We start from the raw sequence: 25,929 nt of genomic DNA, 5'->3' as shown, positions 1-25,929 counted from the left end.
GTGGTAGATGAACTACCCGAATCCGGGGTTTTAGTTTCTAGTGAACTTTCGCATTTAGCAGGAGACAGAGAGAGGGAGAGATGCATGCATAAAGTAGTACAAGTCACGTAGACTGTGGTAGGTGTAGTTTGATAGTTTTGGCATGAATTTTCTCATATTTTTGTGATTCTACGTATTTTTTTTCTTTTCAAGTAGTTTTCATCCTGTTACAAGGATCACGTTTATTTTTACTTCTAATTTGCATCTTCATCTATGAATTATTTACTTTCTCCAGTAAAAAAACCCCACCCACCATCAAAAAGTGACTGCATGTCTGTCCATATTATTTTTGCATAATATGGCAGAGTTTTGCACCCACCATTCATCTTTTAGCACTACCACCTACCTACCTATTCACACTCTTTTGCATTTCACATAGCAGCACAGCTACGTACATATAGATGGACTACAGTTATGCAATTTCCTCCAAGCCGGTTATTTATTGCACAGCATCATATCCATCCACATTAAAAACTGTTCCTTTTTTAATGAGACGAGAGTTTGTTCAGAAAAGTTGCATTGCACCAGAGATGCAATCTCAGCAGCACGTCGAGGAATACATAATAATAAGCATCTCCATTCCTGTGTATACATAGTCGCGGATTGAGATAGAGTGTGAAATATTCCGTTATAATCCTTTTACCTACTTTCATTATCACACAATACGCCAAAAACACACCCGACGGAGGACGACGATTGGATTCCCTTTTCTCTGAAGGAACGGGATTTGCCCATGCGTTTTGCCTCGACTTCAAGTTTGTTGCTTGATGATGATAGCGTTACTTTTTAAGTCAAGTCAGGTTTCAAGTTTATTCTCGGTCGTTGGTCGACTTTCATCCCAGCCACGCTTACCTTCTGTCCCAGAGAGGCATGATGAATTGAATTATGATGGTGCATGCATAGGATGGCGTAATACGACGAAATCCGTGGAATTGAATTACGCTATTTTACACGAATATGTACATACATATTTGCCAACACGACAAGGATCCATTCTCCCAACGAGGCAAACAATGTCCGGAAATGGGAAAGAAAATTAAACTTGAACGAAACTATTAAAATGTCGATCCAACTTGAGTAATCGGTGTTTGAAAATTGATAGAAGAAGAATATTTATTATTTTATACGGTTTAGTAATGTCAGTTATATCCAGAAGTACGAGGAAAACTCGCATCTCGACTGGATTTTTCAGCTCTTGTAGAAGATAAAGCTTGCGCTGCAACTCGGCGGCGGCTTGCGCTGCAACTCTTTTTATTAGTGGCACAAGTAATTAGAGATGAGACATTTACATAATTATATTTTTCATGGCTTACATATATATAAACACATATATAATTTCGTATTTAGTTATTTATCGACTTAAATGAACGTCTCGTACACAACTCTAACGGGAAGACTAATGTTTTTATCCGTCCTTAAATTCCCGACGTAGCCGGATTTTGCTAATCGTATTCCGGCCGGTTTGGGAGGTACTGGAGGTCTCAGTTTGGGGTCGGATGGGATCGAGAGAGGGGGCATTTTACCTGGTGACGCCCGCATCCTTGGCAGGGTGGGGGGTGGGAGGATCTTCTCCACATTGGCGTAACATGGCTCCTCAACCCGTTGGTAGAAACGCGTCGGACTTGGAGAAGATCTCGGTGACGAGATGGACGACGACCCCGTGGGCGAAGATGACGTCGTCATATTGGGAACTTGGTGCATATTTTCGTAATAATTTGGTTCCCTTGTTGTTGTCCTTGTGGTTTTGAATTTGTCGGAATTTTCGGTTGCATTTGTGAAGATGGAGGATGATTTTTTATTCTTGCCTGGTGGTTTCGGACTGGTTGTACCGTTCGTGTAAAAATCCCACATTTTGTTCTTTTCTGCCTCCATCTGTTCCAATATTCCTGGAGGGGCGGCCTCCTTCTCCCAAATTTCGACATTTGTACTCTCAAACTCGTCATCCTCTTCGAATTCTTTCATCTTTTCGTCCACCAGGATTCCGTGAGAGTCTGTGAGGCTGGAGATTTCACTCGTTTTCGTGTTGGACTTTACAGTTGTGACCGTTTCAACTTGGACTGGAACTATAATCGGAATTTTTAAAATGGAAATTTGCTCAGAAAAATTTCACTTTTGTTTTTACGTTATATTTTACCTGTTTGAATTCCGGATCGGATCAGAATTTCTGACAGTATTTCTGGTGGTGGTGGTTGTCCTGCTTTTAACGCGGCTTTGATCCGTTCCCCAGCCTCGCCGACGAGTCTGACAGGGACGCCGTTGAGTAGAAGGACTTCTTCCGTTATGAGACTACTTTTCTTCTCGCAATCCAAAATCCTTGCGTTTGGACCGGCCAAGGAGGACACGCGGTCCTGAATCTCCGAATCGTTCATAACCGGCATCGAAGTGGAAGCGAAGGTTTCCATAATTTTGAAGTGGAATAATAATAAAGTTAAATTCTTGCACTCGCAGATTTCGAGATTTCTGTAGTATCTACAACACAAGAATGTAATTTAACAATTTGTTCCATTTTACACTTCACGTAGATAAATACATACAATAAATTTACAACGTGTGCAATTCTAAAGTGGAATTCTAGAGGAAACAGGATGTCGATTCGATTCCTTTGTTTATGCTTGGCTCACATCCTATGCGTAATGCATACATCTGTAATCCTATTACTAAACAAATTTTATCATCAGTGATCCTCTATTAGGTGAATTTTATGTTCTGTTCGCGCATCTATGTAAATATCTACAGGTTAGATTGGGCTTTGCAAGAAGAGGGAAAGATTGTGCAACAACTCTCCTCTCAATAAAGAAAGAAATTAAGACAATGAGCACTATCCACGTATGTGTGTTCTCTACTTGTGTACTTCATTCTCACAAAACATAGTTGCACATCGTATAAACAAACTTAAATAGGTGAGCTGTACATAAACCAAACAAACGTTGTCACCTTTATTGTCACGCCGTTGTATATATTGTGAAATAGTGAAATGAAATAAATATATTATGAATTTCAGCGTACTTTTTCATCATTACAACTTTCAAAAATGGAGAAAAAACTGATTTTAACTATGTTACTTGTATTTCAAAATTTCACCAATGTAAAATTGTACCAATATGAAACCTTCAAGCACTTTTTACTATTGCATATTTTCCTTACTTTACTCCTCGGCGTTGAAATCAGGAAAAAGTTGAGATTCCGCTTTCACTTTCAATTCAGCAAATTAATAAATCCGTAGGATTAAGTTCACTCCGAGTAAATATAGTTTTCGATTCTTTATCCCTTATCTTTCGAAAAATATCTAGATTATTGGCACACAAATCTCCTCGAGTTCTATCAGGCCACACTTTTTACACCTTGCAATAGCACCACGACTGCATTTAACAAAACTGTCTGAGTCACTAACTGAAACTGCAAACTGGACGAAGCAAGCAGTGAATGGTTTTCATACTGCACAAAATCAGCGATGACGACAACTACGTCGACGAAAAGACGAACCAAAGACCAAAGTAAACTACTCATCAATCCAATCCAAGTAATCCAAGCAGCGAGGATGAGATGACTTGACAAACACACTTGAACACTTATTATTTGCGAATATTTATTATGCCTCACAATTTGTGTGAGTAGTTGGTTGGATTTTATTCCTCCTTGTGCACGTACAAATGAAAGTAAATGTGGAATAAATGAATAGAAATTAGTTGGTGGTGGTGGTGGGGTACGGCTTCGTTTGGGCGTGCTTTACTCGTCCACGTCCACCACTGCTGCTGGCTATGGGGTCGCTAAATGGTAAATTGTTCTACCCCCACCAACACTGCTGCGGGAATAACTACCAGCACTACCACCACTCCAAGTTATTATAGGAGGACACACATTATGGACATTCTGGCCAAATACGTATGATACCAACGGGAAAAAAGATCACAACGCCACTTTAACTACCAAGGTCTCTCTTATTCAGCGTAGTAGTGGTAAATACATCATATTGCGACGGTAAATATTAGCTATGTATGTGTATGCTAACCTTTGCTTCGACGAAGCTGTCACTAATAATAATGAGCGGTTAAGTGGTGATACTGCTCGTCTGGGGGTGAAGCTGCATTATTATTTTCTGCTTGGTACTTCATCTCATCAACGGTTACCATTTTAATTTTAACGACTTCACAAATTCTGTGAGTAACACGTACCTACCTACGAAACCATCACCTTGCATTTCATCAGGACGCACACCTTCCTTCCAAGAAGACGAAGAAGCTTGTAACATGAGTCGAAGAGTGTTTTGGCAGTTGTTGTTTGTTGATTGAACAACGGCCAAGCAAATTTAGTGCAACTTTTTTTATGACTCACCACCAGCACCTTAAAAAATATCAACAAAACAGCCCCACTGAAAAACGAGACCAATGAGGCAGCAGGCTACACATGTCCCTTATTAGCTAAAAAACATTTTTATACACAGAATATAAACGTGTAGCTTTTAGGGATAAGGTTACAAGTTGCAGGATTTTTTTTTGCCAAAATGAAGTAATACTGCAATACAACTTTTTGCACGCGACGAGTTTATCTAGTTTGGTCTGGTTGTATCTTAATTCTGGTTGATTTATGAAATCGGTCCATTAAATGAGCATGCCATTTGCTGCATTCTGACATGGCGTGGATTTTTCCTCAATGTGATAACAATGTGATTTTACATGTGAGTCGGTCTTGATGGGTTTTAAGGTTTAATTACACTGCTCGACTGGTAGAATTTTTTGCCATGTCACCTAATTTTCATTTCATTTCGTTTCGTAATATTCAATCCAATTCATGATTCGATTCAGTAATACATACGTTCATATATTCCCATGCATGCCTGCTGCTGAGTTGAAGGTGAAATAAAATCATTATACGATTCTGTTACGATAGGAGTTCTTGTTACGAAAACTGACACATAATGATGTGTGATCGGTCCATGTGCAAATATTTAATAGCGAAATCCTGCTGTTAAAAGTAGATGTATTAAGTAACATTGTTTCAGCAAAAGTTTTTCATCAATGGCAGATCAAATCTAGTGCGTATATATTTCACTGGGTTTAATCCCACCTTTAAATCCACATCGTTACTTGCATTCAGAAATATGTACAAATATGCATGGTCTGAACATTAATAGAAACAGATCCCTCTAAACTTACTTTGCATGCCAAATTATCCTTTTCTTTTAATGGTCAGACCATAGTCTGTTACATGGTTCCCTTTTTGGTACAGCATTTCATTCCATTCTACAAAATAGTACACGACGAATTATATTTAAGACCACACAGCATATGTAGCACAACGATAAAAATTTTAATCGGTGCGCAGGGATAATAAATCATACTGTGTCAAAAAATGTGTATATTTACTACATAATGTACGTAGCAGTTTAAATTAGATAGCAAGATCCATAAGATGATTCCTGATGATCATTTATACGTGCACTAATGTATAGATAAACGCCATTTACTTACTTACCGGACGGATTTAGTTACCGTCAGTCACCTTGAATTTCTTAACGATCCACCATCATCCAAGCTCTAAACGACAACAATGCCCAGTGCACAATGCAATCTTAAGTCTTAATCTAACAAGCCATTTATACATTTGGCCAAATTCCTGCATCCCGTCCTACCTTTACTTTGCCATCACTTGTCCGTATATCAAGTACTTACAAAAATGGAAGCAAGACCAAGGTTCACATTCACAATGATATGTACTTAATATGACGCCTTTACAAGCAGTTCTGTCAACATAGTTCTACACCTTTTATGCCGAGATGATTCATTTCATTAGTTCGAAGCGTACTCACATTCACTCACTTTCAGCAGAAATAAATAATAACAATGCCAAAAGTGTGGGACAAAGTGGTTCTTGTTAAGATTGGCTTTTACGCAAAATGTCCATACTTTCAAGGAAACTTCCATAACTTTTAGATAGACGCGACGACATTACATAAGTTTCCTAAAATAATTCATGCAGGAAATATCCATAATTATAAGTTGTGCATGTCCATGTCCATGGAAAGCAAAACAGGACTAACTCTCCTCTGTCCTTGAGAGGTGATCAAGATTAATGTCCTCAATACAAGCGATTGGCGGTGGCTATATGACTATGTCCAGTCTGAATAATATGCATGCATGTCGCGTCACCTACTACATACATACGTATGACGTCAAATTTGCATGTCACCCTGCTGCTCTGAATATCTTTACGCAGTACGATTGAGAAAGTGGTTTTGCCTCATTTCCCGGATAACTTTATGGTCAGTCGTGAAAGCATAATTACTTTCGGACCAGAACAGTCCAGAAATAACTCGACCCCCAAAAACCAAATCACAGACTTTCTCTTAGTTTTCCAACCAGCTTTTATTGTACAATTAAGCATTATACAATGACATTAACCTCCAAGGATAACCAACTAACTAACTAACTATATACTTATTATTCTCCATAAGACTGCACATTTCTCCAGCTACACAAATTTTCGTAGGCTCCTTCCTTCCTTGACTTTCACCTTGGATTAAACTTACCAAATTTCCCTTTCATTTCTATCCAGCTCTTGATTTAAATATGTTCGTGCATGTCTATGTACCTACGCTGGCTGGCGAGACGACATGGAATATCGCGATTACTAAATGCTTTACGGCTTTACATCACAAGAATTTCGCATATGAACATTCCAACTTTATGTATGCAGCGTTTATATTTACACCAAAATTTAAGTGTGATTATTAATATTGTTATTTATTAATTGAGATTGTGTTAATTGTGACAATTTACGTCATTCGAAATGCATATGTACGTGTCAATTTTTATTTTATGCGGCACGACGCCCTTTTTCCAGCACAGTTTTATACCTAGATTCTTATATTTATCAAGAGACGTAAAATGTGACGATGTACGTCAATCGTTTATGTTTTGTGCATGTCTGCAATTTCCTTCCGTCAAGGGTACTCCTTCCTCATCAATCACGACAATTTTCGTTACGAACGCGGTTAAGATTACGTATGAAAAAATATTTTAGATTTCTACAGAGAAATTTCTCTTCAAATTACGTAAAAGTTTAAAATCTTAAATTTCCTTAGTACATTTTCCCCCAAATTCAGACTTGCTAGTTTCTGGCTCGGCGAACCGGTGCGCTCACTTGCTTAACTTAGGTGTGGTGGTTCGCCGCACCAGAAATTAGCAAGTCTGCCCAAATTACATAAAAATTTGAGCCACCTAATAACTAGATAAGATTTTTAATTGAACACACCGTTTACTGCACTGCGAGTGATTCATGATTCATTATTTACAGCCACTCCAAATCACAACGAAACTAACGGAACTTCACATTTTTATCCAGTCTCGCTGTCCCCTCATCCCAGATATAAAAGTGATGGCAACAACAATGCTTAAACCGTTACAGGGATTGAACCACTTTTATTATTATGTACAAGCCATTGAAGGATCGAGTGGGGAGACGTTATGAAGTAAAAGGGTTCCATTTCATTTCTGATGAGGTTCATGATTTTCATTTCATCCCTTTTTCCATTCGAGGAGGAAAATGAGCGATATTTCACTTTTTCCTTCTTCAACCCTATCAATTTATTATCGGACCTGCTCAACATCCACAATCTCGATTTATCGCTTTAAGGGATCTCCAATAAAAACGAGAAGGGCTACTCTTCTTAGGAGAATGGGGTCTTTCTCCTCTTATTACGTAACTTTGTTTCCTACGCTAAAAGGCGTCATCATCAAGTCTTGGTATGCATTTGTAAGGCCTATTAGAAGGTGATGTTCAAGTCGCCCTTTTTAGATTTTTTTCATGTACTTCCAAGCGATGTGGAACTTCTATATGTGAAAAGGGTAGTATGTTGTTGGTAACGCTCAATGTTAAATTAATGGCCCGTGTAGCGAGCGCTTTTAAGTTACATGGAAGGATCCGGTAAAAAGCATTTCAAAATATAGCTATACGATTTTTAGAAATTGTTCTCAGTTTTTACGAAATTTTAATGGTGAATGGAGGAAAACGGTCAACATTGATATTTTGGCACAACTAATATTTGAAGCTTCTTCTTGATCTGATCTCATTATAATCATATTCCTGAGGGTTGTGGGGGGTGCCCTTTCAGGAAGCACTTTTTCGAAATTTTTTCTCCCAGAAAAGTTTTTGGGTTTTTTTTTATAAAATTATCAATTTTGGAACTCATCGGTTCTACATATATAAATAAATATCTATGCTCTTAAATAAATACCCCTATTTTAAAGAAAATAGATTTTTTCCATCGGTGTTGCCGTAAAACTTTTTTAGAAAATTAACTTGAGACACCCGTTCAATTATTATAAAGGGTTCTCCTCACCTTTATCAGTTACTTATTTTTAATATTTTTATTTTTTCACAAAGCCAGCAACCCTTCTTCCTCCCAAATTGTGAGTCTTGTAGTGATGCTGCTGCTGCTGACCTAGTTTGAGGTCACCTGTTGCTTCCTTTTCCACGGGAGAACAACACATGTGGCATGCATGGCCTTCAATCGGATGGACGGACATAATAGATCAGCTCCACTTTTGTACAGGCGTTTATATTCATCCAGTTTTATTCACTCCCTTTAAAAACATTAGGAACCGTTATCTTTTCTGGATAACAGATCACGGTAACGGTACACGTACCAGGTTTGCTTCGTGCATTTCATTACGCACAAAAATGAAATCCATATTTTTAAATAACTTTATTTACTTGGGGAAAAAGGATGAATGAGACTTTTTCGTTGCAATAAAATAGGTTTGGAAATTTTAGTATGTATGTAATTAAAATGTGCAATTTTTTAGGAGGGATTTGACCATGCTTTACATAATACAGCGATAAAAGTTACGTATGAATCCCATAACTTTTGGTGGCTTGTTGCATCCCATCATCGAACGGAAGTGACAAAACAGTTTGCACTTGTAAGTTCACCCACCAACAAATATATTGTGCTGCATGGTATTCTGTGTAATTTCGTAATAATGGTTTGCACAGACTTGTCAGCTTTTGAAAATTCACATTCAAATTTTACTCACTCAATTAAATACAAGTCTAAAATGTCATGTGAAACTAGTTTAAATTAAAATACGGAAAGCAGTATAAAAATTTAGGAAAAGTTTATGCCACTGAATTTATTACGTAAGAATTAAATCTTATTTTTTTGCAAATATTTTACAGAGTTAAAACCTTCCGTAAAGCAAAAATTGAGACAGTAAAACTAATGAGAAATCAAGTAGTAGAATCCCATGTCATTACAATTATTACGTCACCTCACCACTTTTTACATGCATAATAAATAAATATTTATGCATTTCTATCGGACAGATGTGTCCTTCTCTTTAAACAAAATATGGACCATAATTCAAATACAGGATGAATATTTTACGACCAAAAACAAACAGTTGAACGGTAAAAGTCCCGTTTTGCTTAAGATGTGTTTATCCTTTCTTCCTTTACGTCTCACCGGCGTCCACACTTTTACTCACTTTACCTTTTTAATTCCTCTCCCTCCGCATAATATTCCGTCCACACCACTTTCTGCTCTTCTTAAATAAGACACAAAAAAGCAGGGACATCTTCACTAAAAGTATTATTATGTAAAACGATCCCACCATTTTTTGTCGCTCATTTTATTTGTACATAAATAAACTGTGAACATCTTTCTTTGCTTTTAATTCTTAATCCAATTTATCCTCATGCGTGCAGCTGCTGGTCTTTGTGTTTGTCATTTACCTATTTTTTCGTCCACCTTCAAAAATCATGCAAACGAGGACGATGACGCTGCGACCTGAGCAAAATTCAATTAATGAGATAATAATAAAGAATCGAAAACGAATCTCTTATGTTCATTCATCATTTATTTTGAGATATTTCTTCTCCTCTAAGAAAAGACAGATGTGGTGGTAGTGGGTGAATTGGGCTTTTTTGATGACGAAGACGATGAGAGGCTACAACTTTCCCAGGCTTTAAAATCTCATCCAAACTTTATTTTTACCGTTTTATTTAGAGAACTAACTAAAAGACCAAGATCACCCACCCAGGTGTTTCCCCATCGTCGTCTTCTGTATAAAGGGACGGAGAAGCCCTTGAATACCTGCCAATGAAAAAGTGACTGCAATCCAACGACCCAATCTTCCACTACTTGAAAATATGTACATGCTCTCACTTCCTCCTTCGCGTTTACATGCTTACATCTCCTGAAATAAAGGTGACCTTAAGTCCTCTTCTTCCTATTTTTATTTGCTCTTCTTTTCTCCCATTCTTCCCTCATGAATGTAAAGAATATGCCCTTCACCTTCGCCTTCCTTCACATTAGAGATGCTTATAAAGTGGGGATGACGAAAATAAATCGAGGAGTCCTATAAATCTATAACCTTGGCATTGGTTCCTATTTTCCTAATTTTACGACCTGATGCCTTCGAATTGGAGAGTATTTCAAGTATTTTTATGTATTTTCTGGTTTTCAGAAAAAAATATGAGACAAATCCAATCTGAATTTATAACCTACATTAACGAAATCCTGACTAGCCGATTAATTTAGAGCGTTGTTTTTACAGATTAAATTCCACTCGGTCGGCTCATAATTTTTGACCTGCCTCAACTCAACAATGATCATCATGACCGGATCGATTTATCTAAAAAGAAGAAACTCCCCATTAAAATTCTTCTCTACAGAAATATCTTAGACTTGTTGTTATTCATCCATCCGCCTTGAGGAAAATGAAACAACGGGACTTTGAGAATGTATAAAAATCCCAAAACTGGAGCAGTGGGCGGAGGATGCAGGTTTCAGTTTTGCTTCTGGTTATTCAGTTATCCTCCAGTGATCTGATTTTTAAGTGGTCGCAGTTGCACAACGGGACTCTTTTTTTGTAAATCTAACCAATTCCACTCCAAATCCAGATAGGATACAGAAGCATCACGCATGTTACATGTACATACGCAACAATGATGATGATGATGCCATATAATGTTATACAACACGTATGCAGTGTGCCCAGATTCGATATGCATAATAAAAATATACACAGATAAAAAGTCCTGTTACACTTTTTGAGAAATTTTAACTGCATCTTGACAGCAAATAAATCATATATGTTCATTATATACATAAACACATATTATAGCAATGCGTATACGAAGCTTCACGCATCAAATTTATCAAATTTTGTTCTAATTTTACTTATAATATGTTGCATGGATTTAATTGAATTAATATCATTGGACTGAAGCATTCATGTAAATATTTCCTTATGCATGATTTCTTTAAATCTGCATTGACAAAGTAACAAACAAACGACATCTTTAACAATAAACTGATTTTTAAGTTACATAAGTATAACTTTTCTCAGAGATTGGGTTTAAAAGTTATTTGTCTGTGGTGCATGAAAAAGTAATTTTGGTTAATTCAAGGTGCACAACACACACGGATATGATGTCACTCACTACAAACTCTAATTATCTTTCCTACTATAAATAGTCATTTTTTGAAAAGATGCTACCCAACGCCAACACATAAACATACTAAAAATACAATTTTCGAATTTCACGACGATGAGAAACACAACTCGCATACTAATGAGATGAGACTTGAAATAAAAACTGATCCAGATATTTATAACAACTAATTTTCAAGACGATCTTATGCCTCCAGACCAAAAAGCTGTTATTTATTCATCTCATCTCATGAAATATCACTCCCTCGTCACGTACAACATCGCTCTTATCAGATGCAGCCCTCAGTTCATCGATCCCAAGTCCTGCGAACCCTTACCTACTCAAGGTCTCCATCCAGAAGTCATCAACTTATCAACTTTATAAGGGTCTCCACCTCTGAACCTGTGTAACTACCTGAATCTACTATAATCATAATCCAGAACTAGATTGTCCCGTCCAGTCCACCGGATTATTTCACTCTCTCGTAACAAAATTATCCACCCCTCACTCATTACCTTACCTTCTGCCACTTACTATACCGAACCTACCACAATAAATGTATGCACGTCACCATAAAAAACTCACGACTACGACTACCCACAGTTACACCAATTTAACAACCTGTCCAATAATTTACTGACAGCATTTCAACCAAAAAGAAGGAAGGAGAATCACCTTGCTGTGCCATGTCGGCCATAAAATGGTAAAAAAGTACAATAAAATCTCCACTATTTTAAGAAATGGGGGAACTAAACGTATCCTAATTTTACACAATTCTTCTATGTACGTAATTTGATGCACACTGTAAAAACAGACGAAAGGATTCGCCTCAAAGAAACCCGCACACACTCTTCGATACCATTATGATATTTTACAAACAAAAAATCTCAATAAGAACAAAAAAAGCTAAACCTTTTACACCCGAAAAATGGCACAGCATACGTGGATTTAACTGCCAAATTGCAAAACACAAAACATTACCGCAAAACCGCTACCACACGTAGCTAACAATCATCCCTGCAAAAAAACAGTGACGATGACGGGAGCCACATTATTCTGCACACACTTCCTTCATTTCATTCACTTCAAAATATGAAGTTGTCGTGTGTTTTTTTTCTTTTAAAAAATGAATGCAATTTTCTTAAGAGAAAAATGATACGTTTCATTTTCTACCAGTTTTGCTTAAAACCCCGGAAATAATATTTATAGAAAGCAAATACCTTTTATTTTACACCCACCGTATTTATAGATTCATTGATTTCCATTCATAACATTTGGGTGAGACGAAAGAAAGAAATCTCGACCAAAAACCAACCCAAAAAATCAACCACAGAAAAAAAAATCCAGAAATATATAGAGCAACCCATCCATGAAGGAAAGGGAAGCACATGATTCCCACAAGATCAAGATCACCACACATGTATTTTCACAACAATGGTGAAAAATAGACGGACCATTTTCAACACAAGGTTCAATTCAATGCGTTAACGTCAAAAACCTGTCAACAGAGGAACAAACAAAGATAAAAAAGATATTTATTTTTACCCGAAAAATTGGTTTTGTGAGAAGAAGAATTGCTTATTTACGGAAAAGAGGAAACTTGTAAATTCTTTATTCCTTGGTTTCCTTCTTCTTCTTGTTATAAAAGTACGATAAAGTTAGGTAACCTTCAAAAAATCATAAAGTCTTGCCTTCTCCTGGGTTCCTTTCTTTCCGTCCTTTCTTCACTTATTTTCTTTATGCATTTATAACTCAACCTGAGGTAACCGTTGGGTAGTTTAGCACTGCACATACATTGATAGATGTAAAATTTGCCCTGTGTGTCATGTTAAAAGTGTCAATGTCAGCGCCCAAGTTCAGTTCAAGTTAAATGGTTTCTGAATTATCGACAACTTCTACTCGTCGTCGCATGCACTGCAGACCGTTTTTCCTTCCTTTAAACTTTTATACTATTCTGAATGGATGGATGGACGTCGCAAAAGTCACTTTTCCTTTCCTTTAGTTTCCTTTTCTGACATGAGTTCAGTACGGTCTGGACATCAAATGTTGGATGTCGTCACCAGCTCGACACTGACAAAAATAAATCTCCCGACGGCACTCGTGTATTAATAAATATATCTCGTTTTGGGTCTTATTCTTTCTTTCTTTTCGTTATCTACAACGGATACGACATAAAACGAATTGTAATAAGATTTGATTTTACTCTTGACAAGATTGAATGAAATGAATCCTTTCGGAAACTTTCCACCAAAATTAGCTTATGTATAATAATCTCAAATTCCGATTTTCATTTCGTTCAATAAAGTTCAACAAGATAAGACAATTATAAACGACAAAATTGGGGTTTCTAACCCCAATCCAGCAGGAAATGCAGATTAAACATTCTGCAAATAACTGGAATTGTTACTTTAAATCAAATCCAAACATTTTGCAACGCACAAACCAACTTCGATTCAATACAGATTTTCGTATACCCCTCTAATCTCAAGCTACTGACCAACTTGCATACCATTTAATTTTGCATAATCAATTTTAATTTGTATACATACATGTTTCCTTTTCTTCCCCATTTTCAACCCATACAAACATATTCTCCGCAAACACAAGCCGAAATCTGTCTCTTCTCTCTCTCAATAAAATCTGAAACTTAACATAAACAGATAAATAAAGCTAACCGGTAAATACCTTGGAATCCTCACACACATCCATCCCTCTCGTCTCATCGTGAAGAAAGGTATCATAACGCAGCATCCCCAGTGATGTAACAGCCTTTTCCAACCCTACCTTCTCTCGTTTTCTGTACGTACGATGATGTGCACGAATTTAAGAGTGAGATTAAAAGTCCCGTTGGAACTACGTTGTCAGATCCACATTGAGTTAGTGGGAGTGAATTTGAGACTGGTTGGGATGTGGATGAGATAACTGCACTCACTCACTCACCGTATATAATAAACTTACTTTCCTCCACTACCACTTTCCGTCCCTCACCTTCAATCCAACGATGATCAGCTAGGAGCTAAACTCACCTGAGCAGGATTACGGGACGGGATGGATGAATAGCGGGTCTTACCTTTACCTCTTCGCATCATCCCCTATTACATTACGGAGAGTCGTCATTCCACTCCTGGCCGCAGTCCAACGCGGACACGACGACACTTTTTCATTCATTTTCCCCCTACAACCCTGTCACTTTCTTCGGTCGTCGTCATCTCATCGTCATCATCACTAGAATAACAATGTATTAAGAGAGGCAGAGATTCGTCGTGCGGTGTGACTGACCCGGGTGAATAATAATATAAATACCCGGGTAGTAGGATGGAAAGTGGGACCGGCAGTAGTGAATTGTAGTTTGTTATTACCCATTTTTGACAGGATTGGATTTGATTTACTGCACAAACAAAATGTGGAGAAAGACTACCCGGAAGAAAAAATAAGTTCCCGTGTTGTTCGGGAAAATTGACACCGGGAGAAAGTAGTGGTTTTTTTACGTGGGTAAAAAAAGTGTGCAAAGTGAGACTGCTCGATTTATAGGAACTGATCGTGAGTGAGACCGTGACCCTGACTTAAAGTTTGTTATTATCATTATGACGCGGTGACAATCAAGTGACAATCAGATAACAAACAATCATCATCTCATCATTAGTACAGAAAATATAAATAATTAGGATAATGCGGTATTACGTAAATCATCATCATCTTCATTGTAATCATCAACTGTGATAAAGTGTATTTAGTATATTAACTGATTGGATTTGACCTGATCGGATACCAAGTAAAACAGGTAAGGAAGCAAAACAAACTTTTCGTTTTTTAGTGTCATTTTAAAATTTGAGACGATAAGAAACACTGGATTGAGTTTGAATCAAGTTTTTCGCTAACCGTGTGGGTGGATTGGATTGGATGAGATTATGTGATTATGATGATGAGCTGTGTATCGTATACGTACAATTTGCCGCAAAAAAGACGCCTTTGACCTGTGCATGCATATCTACTCACATGTTTGCAGTCAGGAAGTTGTGATCACACCAACAAACGTTACGTTACTTACATGGCTTCAGTACTTAAAGTGGCGAATTATTTAGGAGTCGTTAGCTTTTTGCAGTCATTCCATGGTCAGTGTCAAGTTCTACACGTTTGCGTAATCGTATTTATGAATTCACAATTTTTGTTGTCCAAATATAAAACGATTTTTGCACGAACGCATTCACACCTTAAATCATTTAAGTGATTATTGTTTTATAAATAATATTAAATACGGCTGTTTAGTATTACATTTTTGTAAATAAAGGCGACAATTTCTAAACAATTTTCTTTTACTGCACGTTTAAATATGCAATTATTAGGCAACAAAATCGTGCAACCCATGCCATAAAAAACTTGAGGGATGCGTAGACAGAAGAGATTAGCTAGCCCTTCAAGTCATGCTCTTTTACCTACGTATGCAAAGCAGTTTCATTTTCTTCTCCCTCATTTCGATCTTCGTCCAGTCCTTGTGCATGTCTGGAGAGCTTATCTCGGAAAAAAGAGGGCCCCTTAAAAAGAAAGGACGATTGAATCGTTTTCTTATTTTATTATTGGGTGGGGTGGTGGACCCTCAATAAGTTTTCTGGCTCAGAGTCGTCTCCTCCTCAGGAATGCTGTTCCGTATGAAATATACATGCACACACTGAACGGTAATCTCATCTCCCCCTCTCTCCCTCATATGCGTATGTACACACCAAATAGTAAATAGCTATCATCCCTTCTCAACTTTTCGTACTTAATGACGACTTCTAGGACTGCTTTACTTGGCCTTAAGGACTATGGATATCTTATTCTAAGTCTGTATAGCATCATCTAGCTAACTGCACATTATGATCAGACACCCGACGAGCTCATAACAGGACAGATTAGTATCTTCCAGTTATTCGCCTTCCCTCTCTCTTTCTTCTGAGCTGTCTCTCACCTAAAAGTCATCCCATAGTTTCAACTAGAATCACCACCCTTCAGGTTCAAGGGACGTGAACAAGGTCACTTTTATTCTTCTTCTTAACACCGCATTGTTGGGAACCTTTAAACTAACGGTTTACTCAATATTCCGTAATTCGAGACTTAACCCTTTTCTCTTCCCCATTGTTCCGTCCCGTCAAACCCGGAAGGAAGGAAGGAAATACGGAAATTGTGAAATAAGATGCGTAATTATGTTTAACCTGTAACCTTGTCCAGTTTCTGGTAATAAGTTTCCAATGGAATTTTCCCACCCACATTTTTATGATTATCTTTTTCAAAGAATTTGTCATCTTCTACGTATTAATGCACATCATTATTACAAACAAGACACGCATCTTCTCTTCAATAATTACCCCAACAATTAGCAGTACGTACGTACGTACGTATACACAAGTGAGTCAAGAGGTCAATATTTAATTTAGTAAACAGTACAACGAAACTAAAACTGAATTCTTTAGGTAAAACCACACTCCATTAACACACGTGAAATTACTGACTCTTTAGTCATATACATGTTGTGCAAAAAAGTACACGGCGTCTCGTCTTCCTCTTATTTTTTTTCGCAAATTAAAATTGAGAGCAAAGTCCGAAAGATGGATGTTATATTGTGATCTTTTTCTCCTTCTTCAAGACCCGGTTCACTTTTGCTAAAAATTTGCATTATGTGACCGTAAATAAATGCTGCTTTTAGCACTACGGTGTGCCCACATATTTGGCGTAGGGTTAGGAAGTACATGCGTACATATGTGCTGCGTATGTAAGAAGTGGTACATATGTTAATTTACAATTTGCAATGTGATCCACATTTTTCTCACGTAAAAAATCAAACCGTATTCTTCCTCGGCTCTCAAAGAGAATCATCATTATTGAGACATTGTCCCCAAAAATATCAATGGCCAGAGAAAAAAAAACGATTTCCATTTCATTACCATTGTTGCACACTTGGTTTAATGGTTTGAAACAAATATTTGCATCATCGCACAAAAGCTGAGTCGTTGTCCTCTCGCACCCAAGTCGCGTCTGTGGAATACAATTAAAACTATTTGTTTTGCCACCGACATGACAATGAAGTTGCTTTGAGAAACAATTTTGTTTTCAATATGCAAACGTGGACTGTACTTTTGTCATCTCGTAATTAACGGGACACTTTATGACCATTTTTCATTGGTGGATTTCATCGAAATTCATAACCATGCAATATACTAATAATTTTATAAATGTTAATTCGTCAAATTAAATGTATTTGACACTGAAATTATACAATTTTACTTATACTTAAAATTGACTAATTGAATGGTCAATGGTCACCACTATTATCCAAACTATAAATCTGCTATAAATCCATACCCATACACACAATTCTGTCCTTTTATAAATGCTCCGTTGTGTTGTCCACACCTCGAAAAACGTAGTCCGCATATGCAAAGTCAATCAACCCTTTTTTGCATTTGTTTGCAATCATTTCGAATCAAACTTCCATTTTAAACAGGTAAATTAATACGTATTCATTCCATTCCATCCACCCATCATCAATAATTAACACAGAAGCAATATCTCTCCACTCGTATACATAGGTAGTTAATGCGAATATGTATGTACAGGGAAAATCCGAACAATGCAAAAATAAAGGGCGGAGTGGTTAAAAAATTTGCCATGAACTCAACTAACTGTCCATTCTGACACTGAATAATTTCCTCCACTCTTCCTCATCCGAAGTGAAATAATAAAGAAATAACAATGCAAATTTGATGCAACAGCAAATACCTGCCTTGAGGTTAAGTAGTGAACAATTCGCATAAATGTAAGTAATATCCCATCCATCCATCCATCCATCAGTGGGTGGGTGGATTGGTGCCTTATGGCAATTCTCACCCACCCACCCACTCACTAGTACCAGCTAAAAAAACTACTGTCAAATAGTTGTGCATACCTACCCAGCGTCGGATGAGACCATCATCTCCTCATCCCCGTCGTATCTCGTGATGAATTATTATGCATGAGACCCGATTAGTAAGTACGTATACGCAGGGCAACAATAATATCATGCATAATAGCGTCACTTCACTACTACTGCCGACGAGAGATAATTGCTTCCCTGTTCCATATCTAATCTAAATACAGGACTAAAAACTAACTAAACTAAACTCCAAAGGTGTGAATGACTCGACTCACATACATTCATACTTGTTAGTACATACGCAAATTTGGCTAAATTATACTTTTTTTGCGGTATGAATTCTAACAACTAAAAGATAAAAGTAATACAAACAAAATTATTCAATACCAAAAATGCACAGTTTGTCCCTTAACTATTTTTTACTCAATGATAAGCAATGCATGGATATCGATGTGCACCACGTGCATTCCTGGACATACTTAATTTATTTTCTGGAAGGAAGAAGAATGTCCAATTCCCGTTTGTTTTTTTACATTGTTTAACATTCCTTTTTAAGGAAACTGCATCCTTCACTCGTTGTCCTTTTTGGTCGTGGTAAAAGAAATACGTGAGCGAGTCTGACTCTTTCGAGATGCGATAAAGAATAAGACTGGACCTGACGGACGAAAAGGAAGGGTTGCATCCCCATCGCAGTTAACGCAACAAGTTCGTAACTCCACAACAAAGTGAGCACATCACAACAGTTATCTCGCCCCCAGGCAGAGTCCCGTTAGTCTAAAGCAGCCCTCTTCTAACTTCTACGGCATCGTATATATGTACCACTCTTCTATCTTTTATGGCTCACTCACTCACTACAGTACACACACGGAATAATAACAATGGACATGTACCAAATCTCGACATGACTATTTTTACTCGTATTTATATCTCTACCCACAAGGAACGAAACTACCCTGTAAAAAATAAGATCTCCAGTTACACACCGCAGTTTATTACGTATATATGAACTTGTACCCAATTCGAATGTATTTACTACTCCAGCGGAGAAGAAGAACCTGTCTAGCCGTCGTAAAAAAAGTACTGCATTTAATTCAATGCATTCTTCAAGGTGGGAAAATTATTTCGTAAATAGTAATTCACTCGAGATTTTGAGGTGTGACTCAATATATTGGCATAGGAAGTCTCAAGTTTATGTAGCAGCTCACCCAAAAAAACAAGTAGAGAGATGTCTCAAATAACGGGTAGGTAGGGAGGAAGGAATTTAGGCCAAATTTGTCATCTGGATAAATCAACGCATTGCCAATCTCCAGTCGTAAAACGACCGTCTGATATTGGGATTTAACTAGGGCAAGAAGTAAACTCTCAGTTGTTTATGAGACTTTTATACCTAATATTTAATACCTACATACGTAAACTTGATGTCTACCAGACAGAATTTCGCGTAGTTTGATACGTTATTATTAAATCAGCAAGAATGAACAACGCACCTTTTTTACAAGAGCACGCAAATTATCTATCCTGCTAATGAATTGCGTAACCAGACAAGACAGCAATTTATTAACGAAGTGGAGGTGGATGGATCTGCTAATTTTCAAGTCTAGCTCATTAACTTCAGACAAAGCATTGTTGTTAGTTTGCTTGTCTTGGAGGAGCAGGAAGAAATAAATAAATATATGGCAATCATTCAGGATGGATGGAAGCTGATAATATTCGGTGGTGTTCTCCTCCTATTAGCATTTATGCCAATAATGACATTACAGATTGGGGGATGGACAGGTCATTTCCCTCTCGTTTCCATTGTTTGGTGGCCGGGTCTATATTGTTATGCGAGTGAGTTGTACATATAGATTACTAATTATGTATACACCAGTTATTCCAGACGTTGGGTGAGTGGGAGGGTATGCACTTTGGATGGGTATCTATGAGCATGGCGATAATGTTAAACTCTGATTTTTTAAGTTCAGAGGAAAATTGACACGTCATAAAATATTCAATATTTGCTTACTTACTTATTTAGTTTTTAGTACGATTAGCATTGTCAACTCGCCTAGTACGTTTTTTACTCTTGGTTTTTATAGATTTGATGTGACTCACCACTCGCAAGAGTGTCCAATTACAATTTGGACATGTGGAACAAACAATGCATGCACTTTTATTGAGATATGAGAGTATGTAGCTTATCGGTAAAAATTAAAACGAGGCTGTTTATTTTTTAAAAGAAATTTAACCTTGGATGAATTTCAGTTTTACGATTCGTGTAAAAGTTTCAAATTTCTGAAAAATTGTTAAAGTAAAAGTCCGCTGGGATTTGTTTAATTTTTGATTACGTTTTTAGTATTCTAAAATTGTAAAATAAATAAATGCGGAAACAGTATTTTCCACCATAAATGGAAAAACTGTAAATAAACTACACTGTTGATTTCGGTTGTTTTAATCAACCAAAAAGTAAAACTGAAACAATGATAGCTCGTACGATCCGACTTTTTATCAAACTTAATTATACGTCTTGATTACAAAAAGTGCGTGGCAAGCAGTTTAAGAAGCAAGATTTTGCCAAACCTATCCAACTTTTGGAGGAACCCCGATTTTGCATTACAGATTTGTAATCGCAGTAGCTCGCAATTATTGCCGTGATCATCGTTATCCTCATCCCGCACCGCAGAAAATTAACCGTAGATGGTGAATGGTAGACACAAGTAATTGCAGACGGGCAAGCAAGACAAGATTGTGCAGTTACGCTTTAAAAATGCAGTTACTCGCAGTGCAGATATAGAGAAAAGTTGCGTTCGTTTTTTGCATCCTCTTGCAATTTCAGACAGTTTCGCAACGTCAAAGTCAACCCTTCTTCAAGGCAGGATTACTATGTGCTATCTGTTTAACTAAGTCAGTCAGCCTTGTGGTGGTGGTGGGCGATGCTTTATAAAAGGCAATGACCCACCGCAACTAAACAAGTATAATACCCGTATACATACATTACAATGTGCAAATATGTTGCAAATTTTTTTTCCACAGAATTTGCAACTATTTCGTAGATTCATTCATTCTCAACTTTATTTATTTTATTACTGGCTTTTTGCATGATGCAAAAATGGGGGGATCAAATAAATTAAATCGTGCCCGGTTTTAAGTCCTCCGTCATGCATAATAAAATATGGGCAGGTTAAAAATCTGTTTTTTTATCAAAATTATGACCACTTTTTAAGGTCATATTATATTTTGGTTTGCTCACTGTGATTTTTTTTCTTTGCACAAAGATATTGCTTTCACTGTTAAAACTAATGACTAAGGTGCAATCGTGTCCGTTTCTTTATTAGCTTTGCTCCCCGAGCTGTTCTTTACTCTTTGGAAGACGTCAACTTTATTTTTTACCGTAAAGTAAATTCTGCTCACTCATTTTACTACAGTTTGTGCATACCCACGATCAACCAAACCACGGCACCTCCAAATATAGCGACTTTTCTTAAGCTCACCGATTTTGCATTCATAATAATAAAAACTAACTGAACAAACCAACTTAAGTAAGTTGCAACCAGAGGTAGGCAGATGTTGTAAAATAAAAATATACAGTTCGTACCGGCTTTTTATATCTTTTTTTCTATGAAGGAATTTGCATAGAATTTATAAAAAGTCAGGGTCACATTTTTTGCATACGAACTTAATTAACGATTTCAATTAATGGAATGCATTTTATTTTTCGCAATCTTTACAAAAAAACCAAACCAGGTATTTACTTACATATAAATAAAAAAAGGTAAAGAGTTCCCCACTTCCCATCATACATGCAGAAGATGCTAACATTACTTTTGTTAATCGACGACATATCAAAACCGCATAAAAAAAATACTGCCTGGCAGACTTGCGACCAGAGACACAGTTATCCACATTATTACATAACCATGCATAAAGTCGTCTCTTTTTCCTATCGTTAACAAAGTTATGATCATTTCTCCATTAAGTATCGTAGCAGATTATTCTTAAATCATGAGAATTCCGTGGTTTAGTTTCCCTTCCTCTCACAAAACACGCATACCAACCAACACCACCTCCGCTACGACGTGCTGCATATTTACATAAATGAAATGAACGTGTCCATCCATTTAGTTAGAGGCAGGTAAAACTTGGAGGAAGTCTTGTTCCGTAGTTCTTCTTCAGATGTATCAAAACTGTAACAAAATTGCTCCCTCTCTTCTCCCAACAATGGATGCACACCATGCAAATCGCCAACAATAATGCAAGCAACAGTCAATTCGACTAAGGGTTCATCGTTCTCTGCTAACCCAGTTCAACAATGCACTTACCTTACCTTACATTTCTAACCACCACCATCACCACCACCACCTTCAAGAATGCCGTTCGTACTTTACTTACTCTTGTTCTTCATTATTTTTCGCACTTGACGAGCTGATGACGAACGAACGTCTCTTGAGAGGAGGACCCTGTTGTGAGCAATAAGTTATCATTGATGGCATTGAGTGAGAAAGCACCACAACAATCTCATCCCCCGATGAGACACGAGTTGGTGGCAACCATTCTAAATCGTGTAACAACATGACTGACATTGCCTTGGATTACGTAACTGTAACCCCGCATCCCCCGAGGAGATGGGAAGAAAGGCAAAGTTTAAGTTTTACTCGTAACGGATTTACTTTTATTTATTTCATCTCTCTCTTTCTCGTCTTGATAAGGTGTGATCTGCATAATGAAGAAATACCGTACTTGGCAATAATATGTAATAATAATCTCATTTTGGGAGACCAGACCAGATTGAACTAGTTTGTTTATATCATTAAATGGGTGATCATGATCATATTTTTTGTGTTTATTACATGTTTGGCTTGATGCTTTTTGAATCCAATTAATTGTAACTGATCCTTGTCCGTTTGATAAGCAAATAACTACTTTCGCCCTGTTACTTTCTTCTTGTATTTCATAAATGTAAAATCTTGCGATGGTGATGATTAGGGTGCTATGTGCTTTGTCTTGGAACGGTTAAACCTCTTAAATTTTGACATGTGGCAGCAAGCGCAAGTATTGCCCAAACTTGGCGATACTGATACTTTTGTTTTAAACCACTTTATCTTCATGCACCAAACCAACACCCCGTCTAATAAGTACATTTAGCAAAAAGTAAAGAAGATGTAAGTAACGGGGCTTTATTTCTCTGCTACTAGATGCAGAGACCCACCTTAAAAAAATATACGGTACTGTTCACCATTTAGCCAATTAACGAAATAATTTACTTAAGCACTCGTACTTTCTTCAACTTGCACTTGTGTAATGTATTTAAGAACAGATCTTTCTTCAACGCATCTTTATCCAAATTAATCATTTTCCTTTTAATTATTTTCGCAACTAATGGATCCAAAGTTTACCAAAAGGCGATAAATTAGACAACTGATTTTACAAGGAAGATATGTATTTTAATCAATTTTACTATCTATCATAATTTAAATAATTGTGCAACAAACAATGTTCGACACTCTTTTATCTTTCTGTCGTTATGTTGGTGTGATAACGGAATGGAGTAAATAAAATTTGTTACCACGAGATAAATAACACGAGGGAAGCGAGGACAATAAACTTTTCAGGGTTGCAGTTAGTCAATAGTACACACGATGTGTCATGGATGATAAAGGGTTCGTTATGCCTTTCCTATCATCACCCGTTCAAGTTGAAGGTTGTCCAAGTACCATCGCCACTTCTTTGTTGTTGCCCATTATTGCGTAGTTATTACCAGTTGACGATGGCTTAAGGGGCCCTTTATGCAGTAATAAGTATGTAACAGCAGCAGCAGCGGTCAGGTCACCGAACTAGACTTCCTGCCGGACTTGTAGAGTAGCAAGTCCTTAACGAAATTGTCCAAATGTTACCTCACATCTTTGCAGAATGATGCGGGAACAGATGGCAACGCAACCCTTTGCCTTTCCGTCTTTAATTTCGTCTTACCTCATTTCCTCTCCACAAGTCTTACAAAGAAACATTTTAATTATGGAGAGAGATCAATCGAATTTCTCAATTTCACATGGATAGATCCCAACAAAGGGACCGAATCACTTTTTTTCTTGTCCGGAAATGACGCGTGTCTTGTACGATCTACTTCAAAAATGGTTTAACGAAGGCATTTATTTTATTTGTAACGCTTCGGGATTAATTCGTCAGTGTATAATAACTGAAAAATTGTTTGCATTACGAAATTTCCTTGACTTTGACTTTGAAGTTTGCATGCAGGACCGGACCGGAGATGGGTTCGCATTTTTTTCGATAATTACCAAAGCAAAAAAAGACAGACCAGTTTGTGTGACTAGTCATCTGTTACATGCGTTTCGTGAATTTGGTAACATTTTTTAGGAGTTGGATTCAAATTAAAGCTTATAAGGATACATGTCTTCATACCTGTCTACATATATGTCTTCTACCTCAATTTTTCGCCTGCCCGAAGTGAATATAATATGTAATAATTTCCTATATTGTATCATTTCCATTAACGATCTGCATATAAAACCACCTCTGTAAAATAATAACCTCTGCCGAGTTCATGCAAATAATGGCGATACACAAATAATTGCCATTGTTGATTTCAACCATCCATCCCAACTTCCAGCCCAGCAAAGCAGTAGCAAAGCATAAAAGCCTTTGTTACTTTATTACCAAAACTTATGCATCTCCACCCCAAACCCTTTTCCTTGAACAATTCATTCAGCATCAACAACCAACACTGTTCGTACATACGCAATATTGCCCCTACTCTACGCCAACTTGCGTAGGGTACATCTCTTCCAACAGCTATTACGAAACAGATCATTGTGCGTAACCACCACACTAAATTGTTTGACCTCTCGTGACATTGACCAGGACGATCACCTCGAATCGTCACCTTGTCCAGGTCAATCGCCATTGTCATCATAATAATCTTAAATATGATCCTAATCAGATGCCGTCTCAGTTGACAAGGCCATCCGCAATGAGCATTTGGTCGGTCATTTCCCTCCCCGTTGGGTCATTATTCTCCTCCTTCTTAAGAAATGGATCAGATTCGTCCATAAAGTTCAATCCGCCCCATAAACCAAATCATGTAAATCATGGGAAAATTATGATGGGGATTCAAATCACATTAAGTTGGGCAATAATTATTAAACTATTTGTCGTCGTCTCACTGTCTGGCTGGTCTGGCTGGTTTACTGCTCGGCAGTCGACAAAATTATTGCACAATTCCATCCAGAGTAACGACGAGTAGACAAGTACTTACACATTTATTATTATGACATTCATATCGAATAACTTGGATTGACTGCTCGTCTCGGTCTTGAGAAGAAGGGGTTAATTATCCGAAATGTTCTCCGATCCACCCTCGTTGGTCGGTCGGTCATCGGTCTTTTTCTTTACATAAATACGTATGTAAATTTCAGTCATTCATTCAATCAATTAGTCACTTAGGTATGTAATTATATTCGACTTATTCGTATCGTGTGAAGAAATCAGAATTGCCGTTTAACAACGTTACGTTTACGTACTTAATGGCTGGCTGGGTCATCAGTCTGCTTTGATTTCCTAGAGCTGTGTATGTATGT

At 37.2% G+C, this 25,929-nt stretch overlaps 2 protein-coding genes across 5 annotated transcripts in view; one reads left to right on the top strand and one right to left on the bottom strand.

Moving 5' to 3' along the window:
• Positions 1 to 1,126: 1,126 nt before the first annotated feature.
• On the bottom strand, positions 1,127 to 14,213 carry LOC110853115. Of its 3 annotated transcripts, XM_035854708.1 has the most exons (4): positions 3,184 to 3,994; positions 2,574 to 2,696; positions 2,174 to 2,508; positions 1,127 to 2,102 (listed from the first exon to the last, which is right to left on the bottom strand). In XM_035854708.1, exons 3-4 carry the CDS (start codon positions 2,439 to 2,441, stop codon positions 1,399 to 1,401), a joined length of 972 nt encoding a protein of 323 aa, XP_035710601.1. In that variant the 5' UTR covers positions 2,442 to 2,508; positions 2,574 to 2,696; positions 3,184 to 3,994; the 3' UTR covers positions 1,127 to 1,398. The 3 variants fall into 3 exon arrangements, with proteins under 3 accessions (XP_035710601.1, XP_035710600.1, XP_021957045.1); XM_035854707.1 differs by lacking the exons at positions 2,574 to 2,696; positions 3,184 to 3,994 and adding an exon at positions 14,161 to 14,213; XM_022101353.2 differs by lacking the exon at positions 2,574 to 2,696 and having other exon boundaries at positions 3,184 to 3,991.
• A 373-nt stretch (positions 14,214 to 14,586) lies between these two features.
• The window catches only part of LOC110852864 (PR domain zinc finger protein 1), a 38,654-nt gene continuing 27,311 nt past the window's right edge, over positions 14,587 to 25,929 (top strand). For both annotated transcript variants that reach the window (XM_022100999.2, XM_022100995.2), the window contains exon 1: positions 14,587 to 15,256. The gene's annotated coding sequence lies outside the window, so the exon portion shown is untranslated. The remainder of the gene's footprint in view (positions 15,257 to 25,929) is intronic.

This window comes from Folsomia candida, unplaced genomic scaffold (assembly GCF_002217175.1).
Source record: "Folsomia candida strain VU population unplaced genomic scaffold, ASM221717v1 Fcan01_Sc008, whole genome shotgun sequence".
Taxonomy (NCBI): domain Eukaryota; kingdom Metazoa; phylum Arthropoda; class Collembola; order Entomobryomorpha; family Isotomidae; genus Folsomia; species Folsomia candida.
The sequence above is the reverse complement of the archived record's forward strand: the minus strand, read 5'-3'. Positions and strand labels throughout refer to the sequence as shown.